Source organism: Mastigoproctus giganteus, chromosome 12 (assembly GCF_048544385.1).
Source record: "Mastigoproctus giganteus isolate SK-2022 chromosome 12, ASM4854438v1, whole genome shotgun sequence".
NCBI lineage: Eukaryota > Metazoa > Arthropoda > Arachnida > Uropygi > Thelyphonidae > Mastigoproctus > Mastigoproctus giganteus.
Window position 1 is genome coordinate 29,804,537 of NC_143586.1, and position 15,502 is coordinate 29,820,038.

At 36.8% G+C, this 15,502-nt stretch overlaps 1 protein-coding gene across 1 annotated transcript in view; it reads right to left on the bottom strand.

The window, feature by feature from the left end:
- Positions 1-15,502, bottom strand: part of DNAlig1 (DNA ligase 1) — a 75,643-nt gene that overhangs the window by 24,043 nt on the left and 36,098 nt on the right. Inside the window, exons 7-9 of the mRNA XM_090385696.1 lie at positions 15,300-15,440; positions 9,558-9,795; positions 2,404-2,505 (exon numbers count right to left, since the gene is read on the bottom strand). Of these exons, the coding sequence (XP_090241822.1) occupies positions 2,404-2,505; positions 9,558-9,795; positions 15,300-15,440 (481 nt within the window). The remainder of the gene's footprint in view (positions 1-2,403; positions 2,506-9,557; positions 9,796-15,299; positions 15,441-15,502) is intronic.

Genomic DNA, 15,502 nt, shown 5'->3' on the forward strand with positions numbered 1-15,502 from the left:
CCTCTGACCTTATGGTCACCCGAAGTACATAAAATTTGTTTGTTTTACTGTTTTGGAAATTCCATAAACATTCTCCATGACTCACACCATAATTTATTACAGTATTTTCGTGCAATAAACAACCATTTGATTTTACTGCACGGTAAAATCGAACTTTTCAGATAAATAAAACATTTGTCACCGTCTTCAGCTCACTTGCCAGAGGAATTCTAGATATCATTCAGTGCATACATACAGACAGTTTACTGTACTCGAACATCGTATCACAATCAGTGCAACGAAGTTACATTTGCAGAGAGTTATGGCGGATAAGAATGAAAAAGCAACAATGTCTGGACGCGGTGCAAAGATTGGAAAGGTAAGAAAAACATTGAGTTTGAAAATTAAATTAGACGTTTTGAAGAGAATTGATTCCGGTCAAAGACAAGTGGATGTGTGCAATAATTTAGGACTGGCAGGTTCAACTGTAAGAACAATCATAAAAAATAAAGAATCAATTTTAGCAGCTGGAAAAACCGCTGTTCCCCTGCAGGCAACTAAATTGACCAGGGCTAGGCCGGCTATTATGATTGAAATGGAGAAACTTCTACATAATTTTATTGAAGACAACATTCAACGTAGAATTCCGTTAAGTTCAATTATTATTAAAGAAAAAGCGAAGAGCCTATATGAAGATTTAAAGGAAGCTCACCCCGAAAAAAAATGTGGAACCATTTAACGCTAGTAAGGGCTGGTTTGATAGATTTAGAAAGCGCTATAACCTGCACAATGTAGCAATACAGGGAGAAGCTGCAAGTGCAGATCAACAAGGAGCCGAAACTTTCAAAAAAGAATTTGTTAAAATTATTGAAGAGGGATGTTATACTGCTCAACAAGTTTTTAACATAGATGAAACAGGTCTTTTTTGGAAACGAATGCCTAAAAGAAGTTTCATATCGAAAGAAGAAAAAAACATGCCAGGCTTCAAAGCGGCGAAGGATCGGTTAACTTTGTTGTTGGGTGGTAACGCTGCGGGGGATTTTAAATTAAAACCCCTTTTAGTTTACCATTCCGAAAATCCAAGGGCTCTTAAAGGTTTAGCTAAATCAAACCTACCTGTCATCTGGAAGGCTAATAAAAAAGCTTGGGTAACCAGACCGCTTTTCATTGATTGGTATGCTGAGTTCTTCTGTCCTGCAGTGGAAAAATATTGTGCAAAAAATAACATTGGTTATAAAGCTATTCTAATCATGGACAATGCGCCAGGACACCCAAGCAAAGAGAGCTTAGAAGACTTGAACAATCACATTAAAGTTTTTTACATGCCTCCAAACACTACGTCTCTGATCCAACCAATGGACCAAGGAGTAATTGCCACATTTAAAGCGTACTACATAAGGAACACCTTTTCCCAAGCTATTAAAGCCATCAACACTGAAAATGTACCGAGTTTAAAGGAGTTTTGGAAATCCTATAACATTAAAACCGCCATCTACAACATTTCAAGTGCCTGGGATGAAGTGACTCAGAAAACCATGAATGGAGTGTGGAGGAAAGTTTGGAAAAATTGCATAAAGCATTCCCAGGAACCTGATGATTCCGTTGAAAATGTTAAAACACAAATTGTTGAGCTCGGAAAAGAAGCAGGATTACACGAAATTAACGAAGACATCGTACAAGAGATGATCGACAACGACAGGGATGGCCTCTCTAATGAAGAACTAATGGAAATTTTAAAAGAACAAGAGCTTGCTATTGAGGGAGATGATGATCAAGATACTATAGATGAAGAACCGATGAAGTCGCTGACTGCAAAAGGACTTAGTGAAGCTTTTGAACACTTCGAAAAAATGTGTGATTATTTCCGGGAGAACGACCCTGACATGGAACGAAGTGCCAAGGTAATAAGAAATTTGAAGAAAGAAATGAATCCCTACATGTTGTTGTACAATGAGAGGAAGAAGGCCAAAGCACAACCCAAAATCGACTCATTTTTCAGTCCAAAGATACGAAAACTCGAGAGCACAGGGCCATCGAATTAATAAATTCATGATTTTCGTAAGTTAATTACCTCATAATTATATGTGTATATAATGTAGAATATTTTATATGTACAAAATTTTGAATATTAAGTATTTTTAATCGATATTGGTGCATATTTTCACTACCATTTATTATTGATTAGAAAATATCCTATGGAATAGACCGCAACTCACAAATACATATGTTACCTTATGGGAATATGGCGCTCGCTTAGCGCGGATTCACTTAGCGCTCTGTTTTCCCGGAACGAACTATCAGCGTTAAGCGGGGGTCACCTGTATTTTAGTTTTCTTCATTGTGTAAATAAATAAATAAATTTTAATTTCAGAAGCAAAATTTACAAATACAACTTTAGAAGACCGCAATTTTTTTTTTACTTACAGCATTTCCTGTCATCTGTGCAATATCCTTAAATTTTAAGTAGACTCCAGAAACTGTCAACTTTGGAGGGGCAAACATTACACGCTGATTACCACGGCTACTCTATAAAGTAAATGTCAATATTTATGAATATACAGTACCAAATATAAAATTTTTTATTCTGATATCACTTTCTCTCTATGTGTTAAATCTATCCAATGCTATTATTAGCAGTGAAGTGTGGACAGTTAAGCAGCTATGGCTAAACATGGAAGCTGTTTAATTTATGCTGTGTGATATGGAAAACCAGTGCATCATTTCGATACATTTTATTTGCTAGTGAAACAGGTAGTTTTTATTTTATCTTTTGAACCTATCAAGATATCTATTTTTGTCAGCTTTAGCATAGGGTAAGAAAATTTGTTAAATTCATTCACAAGTTGTGGTGGTGAAACACAACTACTATTACCAGAAAACTCTGACTGTTATGATCAGAAAAGCAGTTTGCTGACAGAGCTGGGGAAACAATTTAGGTGTATATAAGCAAACTGCTTGTGTAGCAGGCTGGATTTTCTAGTTTAATTATAAAAATACAAAGAAACATGTAATCTTTAAAATTACTTCTGGAATAATGAAATGCTTTCTCATCCCCTGTCATATCTGATAGGGGATGAAGAAGACTGGCAAAACATTATGGAAGAGAACTTTCAAGTCTTTGTATACAAAATTAACTTGAAGTTCAGAATATACATATCTATTGTTAGACTATGATGTTTGGGAAAGAGAGCAACTAAAGCTAAAAGCAACCAAAAAAGGACAGAGGTCGAATACAGACCTTATGTATGATATGCCATTGACTGCATGAAAAAATGAAGTTCTAGTATTAGAAAATGTACCATTTGCATAAATATGCAAGTTCTTGAGTGTTTATTGTATGCATGTGTCTCACAATATTAAATTAAATTATTTTTTGCTTCAAAAACAAATTTTATGGAGCAGCAAGTGACTGAAGAAAAATTCCACCGAAGTTTATGGGAGTCTCTGTAGCTGCGTTCATTTTTCTAGTTACATGAACGAAACTTATCTAGATGCTGAGGCTTTTACGATTACCAATGACCTTACACAACTTGTTTAAACAGAATATCAGAAATCCTAATAAAACAACACCTTGATCTTTTTCTCAAAGAGCAGTTAAAAATACACAGTTAACGTTACTGGTCCTCTAGGGACCCCAGATCACAACCTAGTGATGGTTTCTTCTTTAATGGAGCCCGCCTCTCTCTCTCACATGGCCATTTTCAACTATTCAACTATGCCATTCAACTATACTCTCAAGTTACAATTTGATGGATCTACTGTATCCTCAGACAAAGGTAAAGCTGTCTTGTAACCCAAGTATTAATGATCTTGGTAAATCACTCCTACCATACCAAGCATTCCACTCAATGCCCCTCATGATTTTCTGACATAAGATATTAAAAGAATTTTAAACAATCTTGATGTCAAGAAATCTCCAGGTCCTGATGCCATTTCCCATTTGTTTTCACTGTGCTTGCTTCTGTTTTGTGTTGCCTTTTTACACTTTCTTCTTCCACTAGAATTTTACCTTATGCTTGGAAATTTGATTTGCTCATATCTAGTCAGTTCTTAAAAAGGCTGACAAATCTCTCTCTTCAATTATCTTCCCACTGGATTTATCTTCACTCTTTACAAAGTAAAGAAGAAATCCATCCTTAAACTATCTCAAAACCTATTTAATCAAAGATTGTCAGTATAAATTCCTTCAGTGTTGAGCCATTGATGATATATTGACTTATGTTATTCGTCACCAGACATTTCAATGGAAAAGTCTGGTGAAACTCAAGGCAGTTGTTTGACATTTCCCAGCCTTGATAGTGTTTAGTGTAACAGTCTTCTAAACAAGCTACCATATTATGGATTGCTGCCTACATTTTGCAATTAGGTAGCCAGTTTTGTCTATCTGACTGCTTACTGTGGGTGATGGCTGTCTTCTGATTTCTCAACTAATGTGGAAGAAAGAATTACACCTTGGCATTTAATTCTTCCCCCAACTCTTTTCCTTTTGCATATTAATGATTTACTTCACTGAATGGAAATCCTATCTGTAGCATACTACATTCCACCCTCCACTTTGAGAAACCTGTCCCTGTACAAATAGCTTTAAACAAACAGGTGAAAACACTTAAGTTAACTTCAATCCTTCTTAAAACTTAGTCCAGTCATATTTCTTGCAGGAGGAAAAAAAATTCTACTGTTCCTTGCTCATCTTTGATGATACTCAGATTCTGGACAAGCTCATATATTTCTATTAGGGATTACAATGCCTTCTAATCTGTCTCGGCATAAGCACATCACAAATGTTGCTTTCTCTGTACAAAAAAAAAAAAAAAAAAAAAAGTTTTTTTTTTTCTCTCTCGTGTTACCTTTCTTATAAACAACTACTCACTCTGTACAAATCTCAAATCCACCTTACCATTGAACATTATTCCCACAGCTGGGTGGTACTCCCTAAACCTCTCTCAAGCTCCCTCCCAAACTCTATTCAAAAGATGGGAGTTGGATTAATTAATAACCTCTCTTTTAAGAACTCTCTTCACGCTGTCACATAAAGGGTCAGTTTCTCCTGCATGCCTTACCTTCAGATACTTCTGCAGGCACTGTTGAGAAGAAGTTTCCATTGTGAATACCAGTTTAGCTTACAGACTGCTATTTTGCAAGGGACTGGTGGAATTACAGCCATTCCCCGGCTAACGTAATATTCGACTTATGGAAATTCGACTTTATGTAAGTTTTTGCTGGCCTGTGCAAAGTTAAAAAAAAAAAATAGTGGAAACATATTTTGCATCCCGTAGGAATAAATGGAGGTATCGTGAAAATATCGTAATGTGAGCCCAATAACACAGTTTTTTTTTTTGGTAATTTGTTCCAAGACCTCGGAAGTTGAAATTTTCGCTATATAACTAAGCTATTTATCTCTCTAAACGGTCATTTTTATAATGGGAATTGCACCACGCTTTCATTGTTATCATATTTTCCATTATAAGAATCAATTTTGAATGCATTTGTGATATTTTTCTGAAACACAGGAGGTCACTATCATAAAACAATAAAAATAATTTGCACCTTCCAGTTTATTGGGCTTTTCTGTTAGCGCAATCTACTATAAATGGGTAGTAAACACGATCTTATTGCATTTGCAATAATCCCGATAATTGGAATTGTGTGGGTTTTTACGTTATTGTATTATGGTGAAATCAGTTCCCAGTCACTGAAATCTTCAATCATATAAAAAACAAATAAATTTTCAGAATCTTCTCTTCATTCCTATTTACTTATTACAATGGTGAAGGGAAAGTGCAAGTGCTGGCAATGCTAGGAAATGAAACAAAACTGATTTAGAAATGAAGATGGTTAATTAAGAAATACAAAGCAGGACAAAGTTTGTCATCTATTGTGTAGAATTAGGTCTTGCTGCTTCAACAGTGAATACTATTTTAAGGAACAGTATGCATATAAAAGAACCTGTTAAAGGGTCAATGCATTTAAGATCAACAGTGATCACAAAACAGCATTCAGGTGCTATATCGAAGATGGAAAAGCGATTATTAATATGGATGGAAAATCAGATTCAGAAGCAAGTGCCCATGAGTCCAATGGCCATTCACGCAAAAGCAACAAGTATTTACGAAGGTAAGTATTAAGGATAAGTACAGCGAACCTAAAGGCAAGTTCGTGGCAAGCAACGGGTGGTTTAATAGGTTCAAGCATCACGCTGGTTTCCACAACGTTAACGTATACAGTGAGGTTGGCAGTGCTGATTCTGCAGATGTAGAGAAATTGTGATGTGCTGAAAAAAAAAAAAAAAACCCTTCTAAATCTCCACAGCCCTCAACTTCCACAGTGGCGTGCTTACCAGCCGGAGAGTTAATTCTGGTAACGATGCTCGAAATGTAAAACTTCCTGACATTATATAATAAAAAAAGAGTGTCTCTTTTTGTAATTTTTCCTGCACATGAGATAAAAAAATTGAATAAATAATTATATTTACATGTTCGTTGAACATTTCTTTTTTGCTTCAATCAAATTTGCGAGTGCTGTGTTTAGGGAAATTCCAACTTACGTAGAGTTCCGCGGAATGCAACCCTTATGTAAGTCAGAGAGTGGCTGTATAGATTGGCATCTGTAATTCCACCGAGCTGTTTCCAACTAGTCTGAAGATGTACCTCAGCCAGTTAATGTCAATTCACTGCCAACTCAAACTCACAGAAGCAACTTTAGTCTCCCTCACTTATCCTGCATATTTTATTTCCCGAAAATTACAATTTATAGAAAGTTAAGTCTAATGTAGCTTTCTATCCACTTCCCCTTGAAACCTGTGCATGACATATATATATACAAAAAGGTAAATATCAGTATATTTATGTATATCGTAGGATAGTTGAGCTATCAAGTGTAATAACCACGGAAGAGTCGGGAGAAACTGTAAGTAAAAAATCAATTTACCTGAAATAAAAATAAAAAGCAATTAATAAGGGCATAATTATTGTAAGAACCTAAAACTGTGGGTCCTAGGACTTTAACTGCTTCGTCACAGAGTCGGCAGCGAAAATCGTAGGAGGTCGTCAATAGGCCAGGTCCTTACTGTCTGTGTGGACCGGAAGACATTGAAATGATGTGATTGAAGGAGAGAGCTGGGTGTTCGTGTGTGGTGTATATATGTGTCAGTTGAAGCATCCCCGCATGGGGGGGGGAGGTGTTAAATTGTAAACCGGAAATGTACCCGTGTGACGGGGAAGTGAGCAATTAAACAGATGAGGCAAAAATTCAGCAGAGTTAAAAAAAAAAGATAACAAAGTAATGTGGAAAAGACACTAAACTTTGTAATAGAAGAAACTAGTAGCAACAGTAGGTAGGGAAATAGCATCTCAATATTGCTTTCGGCCAGCCTAATTGCTCACAAGAAATAAAATGTAGTAAAAAGAACAGCAGAAAGTAATTGAAATGGAGGTGAATAAAGTAGTGCTCGGGTAGTTCGGGTTTGAAAGCCTGTACCACAGATGGTCCCTGGACAGATGTTTGTTTGTTTGTTATTTGGTTTTTAGGAGCATTAGCAACTAAGGCCATATTGCTCCGGGGATATGCGGTGGTCATTCCCTGACCTTTCCACATCCTCCGTATTTGGTGGTCATCGGCTCGAACCCCGGTCTAATCAAGAAGCGTGTGCTATGCACTGCTGCTCCTGCCCACCTGGCTACAGAGGCAGCCACTGGACAATTGCCTCACGTGTTTAAGTCAATAGTGGCAATGTTAAAGAAATTAAAATCAAAATAATATAAATAAGATAAGAAATAAAAATAAACAAAAAGGATGACAAGACAAGAAACATAATACCCCCATCAACAGACAATCCGTGGGCACGAGCTTTCCACACCGTGAGACTATATAATATGTACAGTCCAGAATGTGAAGGAGGTTAGCCCTGACATGATGTTTAGAACTAGGTCGTAGTTTGTAATGTTTTTAAATTTAATAATGTTAAATGCTTTTTTTGAAATGATGGTAGAGGAAAGCAGCCAGGAATTTATTATGTAGTAATTTATTGTAGAGTATTTTAATGTTGTCTGAAAATAGAACTGATGCTACTGAATATTTTATATATATATTTTTAGATAAATAATATAAAAAAAATTAAAGAATCAGAGACAAGTTTTTAAGTGGCAGAAATTGAGGGTAGGATATAGGCTGCACTCACCCATATCCTACCCTCAATTTCCAGTCCCTATCTCAAACTCTAAACCACTGTTTCTCAACCTATGTGACGCACACATTAGTGTGCTGTGACTATGCTTCAAGTGTGCCGTGGAAAATGCAAATAAAAAAAATAATAATAAATAAATAATAATAATAATAAATCCAAGTTTTATATTAAAAATTAATTCAAACAAAAAATTTGTTCATTTATGCTGTGCCGATCCGAGCATCTTTTGGCGGTCAATGTGACGTCACATTTTGATTTCTAGCACTAGATCTGTTCACCTATCCTATAGAAATAATAGGTGTATTATTGAATATACCCAACAGAAATAACTTTGCGTTTGTGAATATATGAGTATAATAGTGATTGTAGTATGCCACAAAATTTTAGCATCTTTAAAAGTGTCACAGCAACGAAAAGGTTGAGAAACACTGATCTAAAACATTCGTGGTTTTCCCCCTTAATTGTATACCATATTATTTTATATTTTCATGTGCTTCACTTCTTTATATCCTTTGACTTGGTGCACATGGCCTAAGTTACCCATGTACCATAAAAATTCTAATCAAATCTTTATATCCATATTTGTATCCTTATATCCTATTTGGATACTTACTTTGTAAAAATAATTTGAATAAACAATTAAAAAATTTGAAATGCAGAAAGCTACTCAAATTGTACAGTAATTCAGAATTTATCTCAATTAATGAAACCCTAGAAAAGTTAGTGTTTTTTTAAGCTGCAATTTTTAGGAAACTTTTAATGGTGATTTCTTTACCATTTTTAGTACTAATTCAATTTCTAATTCTGTAGTGACAGTACTGTTATATAATGATAACAGTAATATCAAATAAGATACCTGGCAATGCCATTTGTGTGGGGGGGGGATAAAATAATAGTTTTAAATCTACAAAACTAATTGTACCTTTTAGGCGAATGTATGCAATTTAAAACAATATCAGTAGTGTAGTGCCATGTGTAATCCAATCTACACAATAAAACTAAAATCCATTACCTAGCGTAAAAAAAAAAAAAAAAAAAACCCCTTAAATAAAAAGCACTTTATGAGTTAATATAATAACTTTCGGTATCATCGCATTAAATTATTTACATTCAAAAACAAACTGCCCCTGACTTGCAAACCACAAAACTTCTAAAGACCCGATCCACAATGCAGGTGATCCATAGGTTCCCTTTCTGGTCAGGACTAATTCACATTATGTTTTCTGATAACCAGAATTAATAGATGACAGAGCTGCAATGGCTCATTTAATTTCATTTTCATTACAATGGCAAATTTCATTCTTGATTTCATCTAAGATTTCAGATATGTTTCTGGGATGTTTAAATCTGTAAATAGCAAGGTTTTTAAAAAACACACCCTACGTTCTACACTTACTTCAGCAACCAATCCTAAATCTCCCTTATTTGCCACATCGGCTTTTATTTTGTCTAAAGTTCGGCCAGTAGCTTGAGCAAGAGCCCGCATCAAGACTGTTTCTCCAATTCCTAATTCAATACCTTCATAGTCAGGAGCAACTTTGTTCAGACACAAGTATATTGCAGGTAGAAGATCTTCTGGACTCAATACAATTATTGAATGAAGTAAATTAGCAAGAATTTCTATCATTTTTAACCTGGAATGAACAGTAAATAAATAAAAAGTGAATTATTAAGAAATTTTTTACTATCTGTTATATACAAAACAACCTTGGTAATAAACAAAACACTCTTAGTAATTACTCTGCAAAGAATTAGGCAAATTACTGGTTACTGGCACAAAATCAGCAATGACAGATTAAGTTTTAAGCAAAGCAAACTGCTGCCTTGAATATCAGAAAATGAGAGTGGTGGGATATGATATCCAAGCCACTGCAATTTTTAAAATGTTCATTAAAATAAAAAATGAATTATTTGTTGCTCTCTGCATTTTATTGTTTCTAAATATTCATAAAATATTTTATTTATTAAATATAAATAAAAAAACTATGTATTCAAATAAAGTGCATTTTGAAAATATTTTTAGAATGGGTATGTATGTCTGTATACACTGAGTGATCAAAAATTATGACCACCTACCTAATATTGTGCTGGGCCACTATTTGCATGGATAACAGCCGCTATTCGCCTAGGCACTGACTCCACTAGATGTTTGAAAACATCCATAGGAATCTGCAGCTATGCTGACTACAAGGCATTCCACAATGTTGGAACAGATGTCAGCTGCATGTCCATATGCTTCACTTCCCACTCCAAAACATCCCACAGGTGTTCAATTATATTGTGATCAGGTGAATTTAGAGGCCAATCAAAAGATGGGCAGCACCTTCACTGTGTTCCTCGAATCACTTGCACACCACTGCGGGCCTGATGGCATGGTGCATTGTCGTCTTGCAAGATCTCGCTTCTGTCTGGGAAAAAATGTAACATGTCAGAGTGCATATGGTCTTCTAAGCACAGCTGGCAGATCTCACCAGTGAAATGTTGGTCCATGCACACCAGGGTCCTAGTTCTTGCTGGCAAAACATGCTACATATTAAGCAACCATCACCACCGGCATGGATAGTGGCACTATGCATGACAGATCCATGGACTTGTGTTGCGTGTGCCAAGGCATCCTTTGGCGTGATGTACCAGGTATTTAGACTCATCCGACCAGCACACTCATTTCCAGTTTTCCAGTGTCCAACCATTATGTTGCTGACACCATAGCATTTGCCATCGACTATGATCAGTGGTGAGAGAGGATGTCTCTTGGGTTGTCTACTGTGGAATCCCATATATCCGAGTGTGTGGCATATCTTCATTTGGGATATTGTTCTTGCATTCTTCATATTACACACTGGTGTGCAAAACTTAATGACCAGTCAGGTTTTTGCCTGTAGCTTCTCATAGGAGTGGCCTGGATATGGGAAAAGCATACCAAAGGAACCTCGTGAGGTACAGAAATGAAGGAAGCAACACTGACACAACAACAGAAACAAAACGGTACGGAGGGACTTTATTCAAAAATGGCAACATAGCACTGGCTGCCATGATACAAATGCATCACTGCCAAAGACGTAACAAAGGGAAGAAGTGGTCCTCAGTAGGAGATATGGCCACCCCTAATGTCGATGCAGGCTTTGCACAGCCTGTCCATACTTAGAACAATGTTGTTGATAAATTCTTCTGGTAACATTGTCCATCCCTCTGTCAATGCCATCTTCAGCTGGTGAACATTTTCTGGTGGGTGTGGACATGCTGCTAAGCGTCTTCCCAGAGCATCCCATATGTGTTCGATGGTATTTAGATCGTTGGAATGGGCAGGCCAATCCATACGAACAATGTCATTTTCCAAAAGCATATCAACAGCTGCAGTGCAATGGGGTTGACATTATCATTCATAAACACTAACTCGGGGCCAATGGTACTTCGGAACAGATGCACATGGGGAAGGATTATCTCAGTACAGTAGCGTGCACCGGTTACAGTACCGCCTTCCAGTATCTGAAGTGGTGTACGTACATCCACGACAACGCCACTCCAGACGAGAACACCTCAACCGCCATATCACTCTTTTTCAGTGATGTTTGCAGGGTGATATTGTGTGCCAACGCTGACATCCAGAATCACTGCTGAGACTGAATCTGCTCTCGTCAGTAAAGGGTTCCTTACCCCATTGCGCTGCTGTCCAGTCTGTGTGTTCAATGCACCACTGTAAACGGTGTCTCTAATGGACAGGTGTTAAAGAGACACAGCATACTGACCGTCGGGCAAGCAGTCCACCCTTGTGGAGCTGCCCGGCCACAGTAAACTGCGATATCCCGCATCCTGTGCAGCTGGTTTGCAATGGATCCCGCTGTCTGGTGTCAGTCCTCTTGGCCTGTAGGAGTATATAGCGGTCATCACTGGGCATTGTTTTTCGTGGATGACTACCACTGGTCCTTCAAACAGCTGTACCTGTCATTCTGAAGGCGGACCACACACGTGAGACGATGCTATGGGCAATACTGAACTTTGTAGCCATATTCCTCGCACTTCACCTTCCCAATTATTCGACCCCGGGTAAAGTCATCCAGATGTCTACTGGTCATTTCGTTATCTGTAGCACTGTATGAAACCAATCGAATGTCTGTAACAATTGTGCTCACCATTCAGTAATTTGCACATAACTGCTGCTTTTATCTGTTTATGTGAGCCCTCTCATCACGATTCAAATTTTTGCACGTGCACCAGCTTTATACTGTTATGCAAATTGCCATAGGCTGTTTCATTTGATTTTGTGGTTGTAACCTTTAGAAATAGTGTTGGTCTTTTTTAAGTTTTGGACCAGTGTATGTTGCAATGTCACACTGTGATCTGCCATGGAGCCCGCACAACACACTGCACCCTTTGCTCACCAGGGACACCCACCTTGCATAATCATTTACAGTTCTGTTGGTGGGAGGTGGTTTGACCTGTTTGGCATCATTCCTTATACACATTAACCACAGTGGACTGGAAGCAATCGACAAGATGCCATTTCTGATGTGGAAACACTCAACACACAAGTTCCAATATGTCCCTTTGAAACTCTGTGATATCTTTACTATGTTACATAATGTCACTTTGACTTGCACGATCAGATGCAAATTATCACTGCTCTAGCATAGGAAGTTGTTCAGTTTTTATACTGCAAGCTATGCAGCATAAAACATTACGAATGGGGTAGTCATAATTCAGTAATCGCCAAGTGTGCATGCACGTGCATACATAAAATACCACGAAAGGTAGTTGTTACATGATTATCACTTAACTACTTAACTCTGAAACTATTTATTACATAGAGTATTTACATACACATAATTGTATTATATACCAAGTGGCCATTTCATTAGGTGGACCTACCTAATAGCAAGTAGGTTACTCTTTTGCCTTCAGAACAGCTTGGATTAATTGTGGCATGGATGTAATGAGATGTTGAAAGCTTGCCACAGGGATGCTGGTTAATGCTGACTCAACCCTGTTACAAAATGGATGGTTGGCTGTGGATTTCTATTCTGAAGAACTCTTCCACCTCATCACACAGGTATCCAAATTGGACTGAGATCCAGTGGGTGGGATGGTCATTGCAATAGACTGAATTCACTCTGGTGTTCCTGAAACCAGTTTTGTAAATTTCTAGCCTTGTGATATGCAGTATTATCTTGTTGAAAGAACCCATTCGCAAATGGATACACTAAACCCATGAAGGGAAGCACCTGGTTGGAAACCTGTGACATACCATATCACAAATGGGATACACGATTCCAAAATGCCTCTTTGGTTAACACTGTTGTACTGGGTTGTTATTTGACGAAATGTAGCCTCTCTTTTACCATGTACAAGTCTTGTCCATCTCTGTTGGCTTCTTGCACCAGCAAGCTGTTTAACATCCATCTAGAGACAAACATGCTGTTTGCCACAAGATGAACGTTAATGCATCCATATGTATCTGCCCATTAGTTTCTTTCGCACTGATGCTGTTAGTGAAAGAGTGCTACATTTCATGAAAAGGGTAGGTAAACCTAATAAACTGGCTACTCAGTGCAGTTAAAACAATATTATAGGGTATGAAATGCTTATGAAAAAAAAAAAAAAAAAAAAAAAAAGGAAACAAAAGGAAAAATGTCAGAATAAAAAAAAAAGTGCCCTTTCTTCCCCATAAATCTAATATAGCCACTTAATTTCTTAATGAACAAAGAATTACTGGAAGAAAACTGCAGAAAAGAAAAAGAAAATAATTAAATCAAAAGAAATAACTTTGCGAAAGCAAAACCGATAAAATAAAACAAAGTTAAGTTCTTTTGTTTTTATTGATTATTTAAATAAAATTTGTTATGTTTTATATGCATTGTGTTTGGGTGAGCGCATACATGCTCTAGAATGTATGGGCATCTGAACACACTGCCAAAGTACCCAACACATCTACCTCATTGGTAGTAATAGTAGCAGTGGCATGTGATGCAAGAAAGCATGTGTAGTAAAGGTGTATGCCACACCTTTACTATAATGCCATAAATAAATATCATTGGGATCCAGACCTGGTAACAAAACAGGCCATGTCCACAGAGTATTATGACTACGGCCTATCTAATATCTTGGGTAATGGTTGCTCAATAAGCATCCAAGGTGGCAACTTCCAAAAGTACCTCTAAAAACATGGATGAGAAAGTCCAAATTGTTTTGACTACCAAAACAATCTGGTAATTATTGTGCACCAATAATCATATCATCTACTAGTAGTTCCCAGCTGTTGACAGAGAAGTACTCCTGGCAGTATCTGATATGCATGGTATGTAGGTTGAACCCCATTTATATATATAGTTGTAGATGTTGCAAAATGCATTTCTTGTAAAGCAGGCCTCATCCATCCACAAGAACACAGGAACCTCTGCACACTTCTTTAACAGCTATGGACATTGGTTCTTTGTCTTCAGACAACAATGCATGGACTCTTTGAATATAATAGGGATGCATCTCTGTAATGTTCTCCATACAGAAGATTATGATTTTTCTACATATGCTACTGTCCTTGTACTTGAATCGTGATTAATGGTGTTCATTATTTCTTCCACCAAGTCAGTTTGTATGCTAGCATCCATACAATAGGGATAAAGTCAACCGATTTCATGTATTCTCTATCTGATTGAAATAATTGTCTATCGGTAGACGATAACATGGACTATTTTATGCATAATGGCTGATAAATACAGCACCATTTCCCATGCACTCACATAATATCAGATACATGGCACCTAGCTCAAAAAAATGAGTACTTAATAATAACTTTAGAGTCAAAGCTGTCAGACATAGCTTTTTATTATATGGAATGACATAATGATGTGGCAACACAAAACGCATCAATGTACTTAAAAAGTGTGCTTGTGGACTGGGAAGTTAAAATAAAAGTTTAGAGATTCAGCAGTTGTCATAATTCATATAAGTTGAACTTATACCAAAAGTTATATCAAGAAAATGAATCTGATTACTTTTGTTGTCAGGAATCCAGTGTAAATCATCTTGTATAAGAAGACCACATTAAAGTCCATTATTTTGGCTGATGGGCAGAGTTTCCATAACCAATATCAAAAGTGCATGCATGCTTGATAAATTTGCAGTTATGCATAAATTATATTACCTTGCAGATATAGTTTCAATTTCTTCTAAAGTCCTTGCAAGAGCTAAATATGGAACCTTTTCATTTTTCTTCCAACAGGCATCATTAATAGGATGATAGTGTTGCTTGGCTGGATTATAGGTTGTGCTTTTTGTAGTTAACCTGAATAAAAAGAGAGAGAAACACGAATGCAAGTTAAAGTAAAATGTTTTTTACTTTATTTT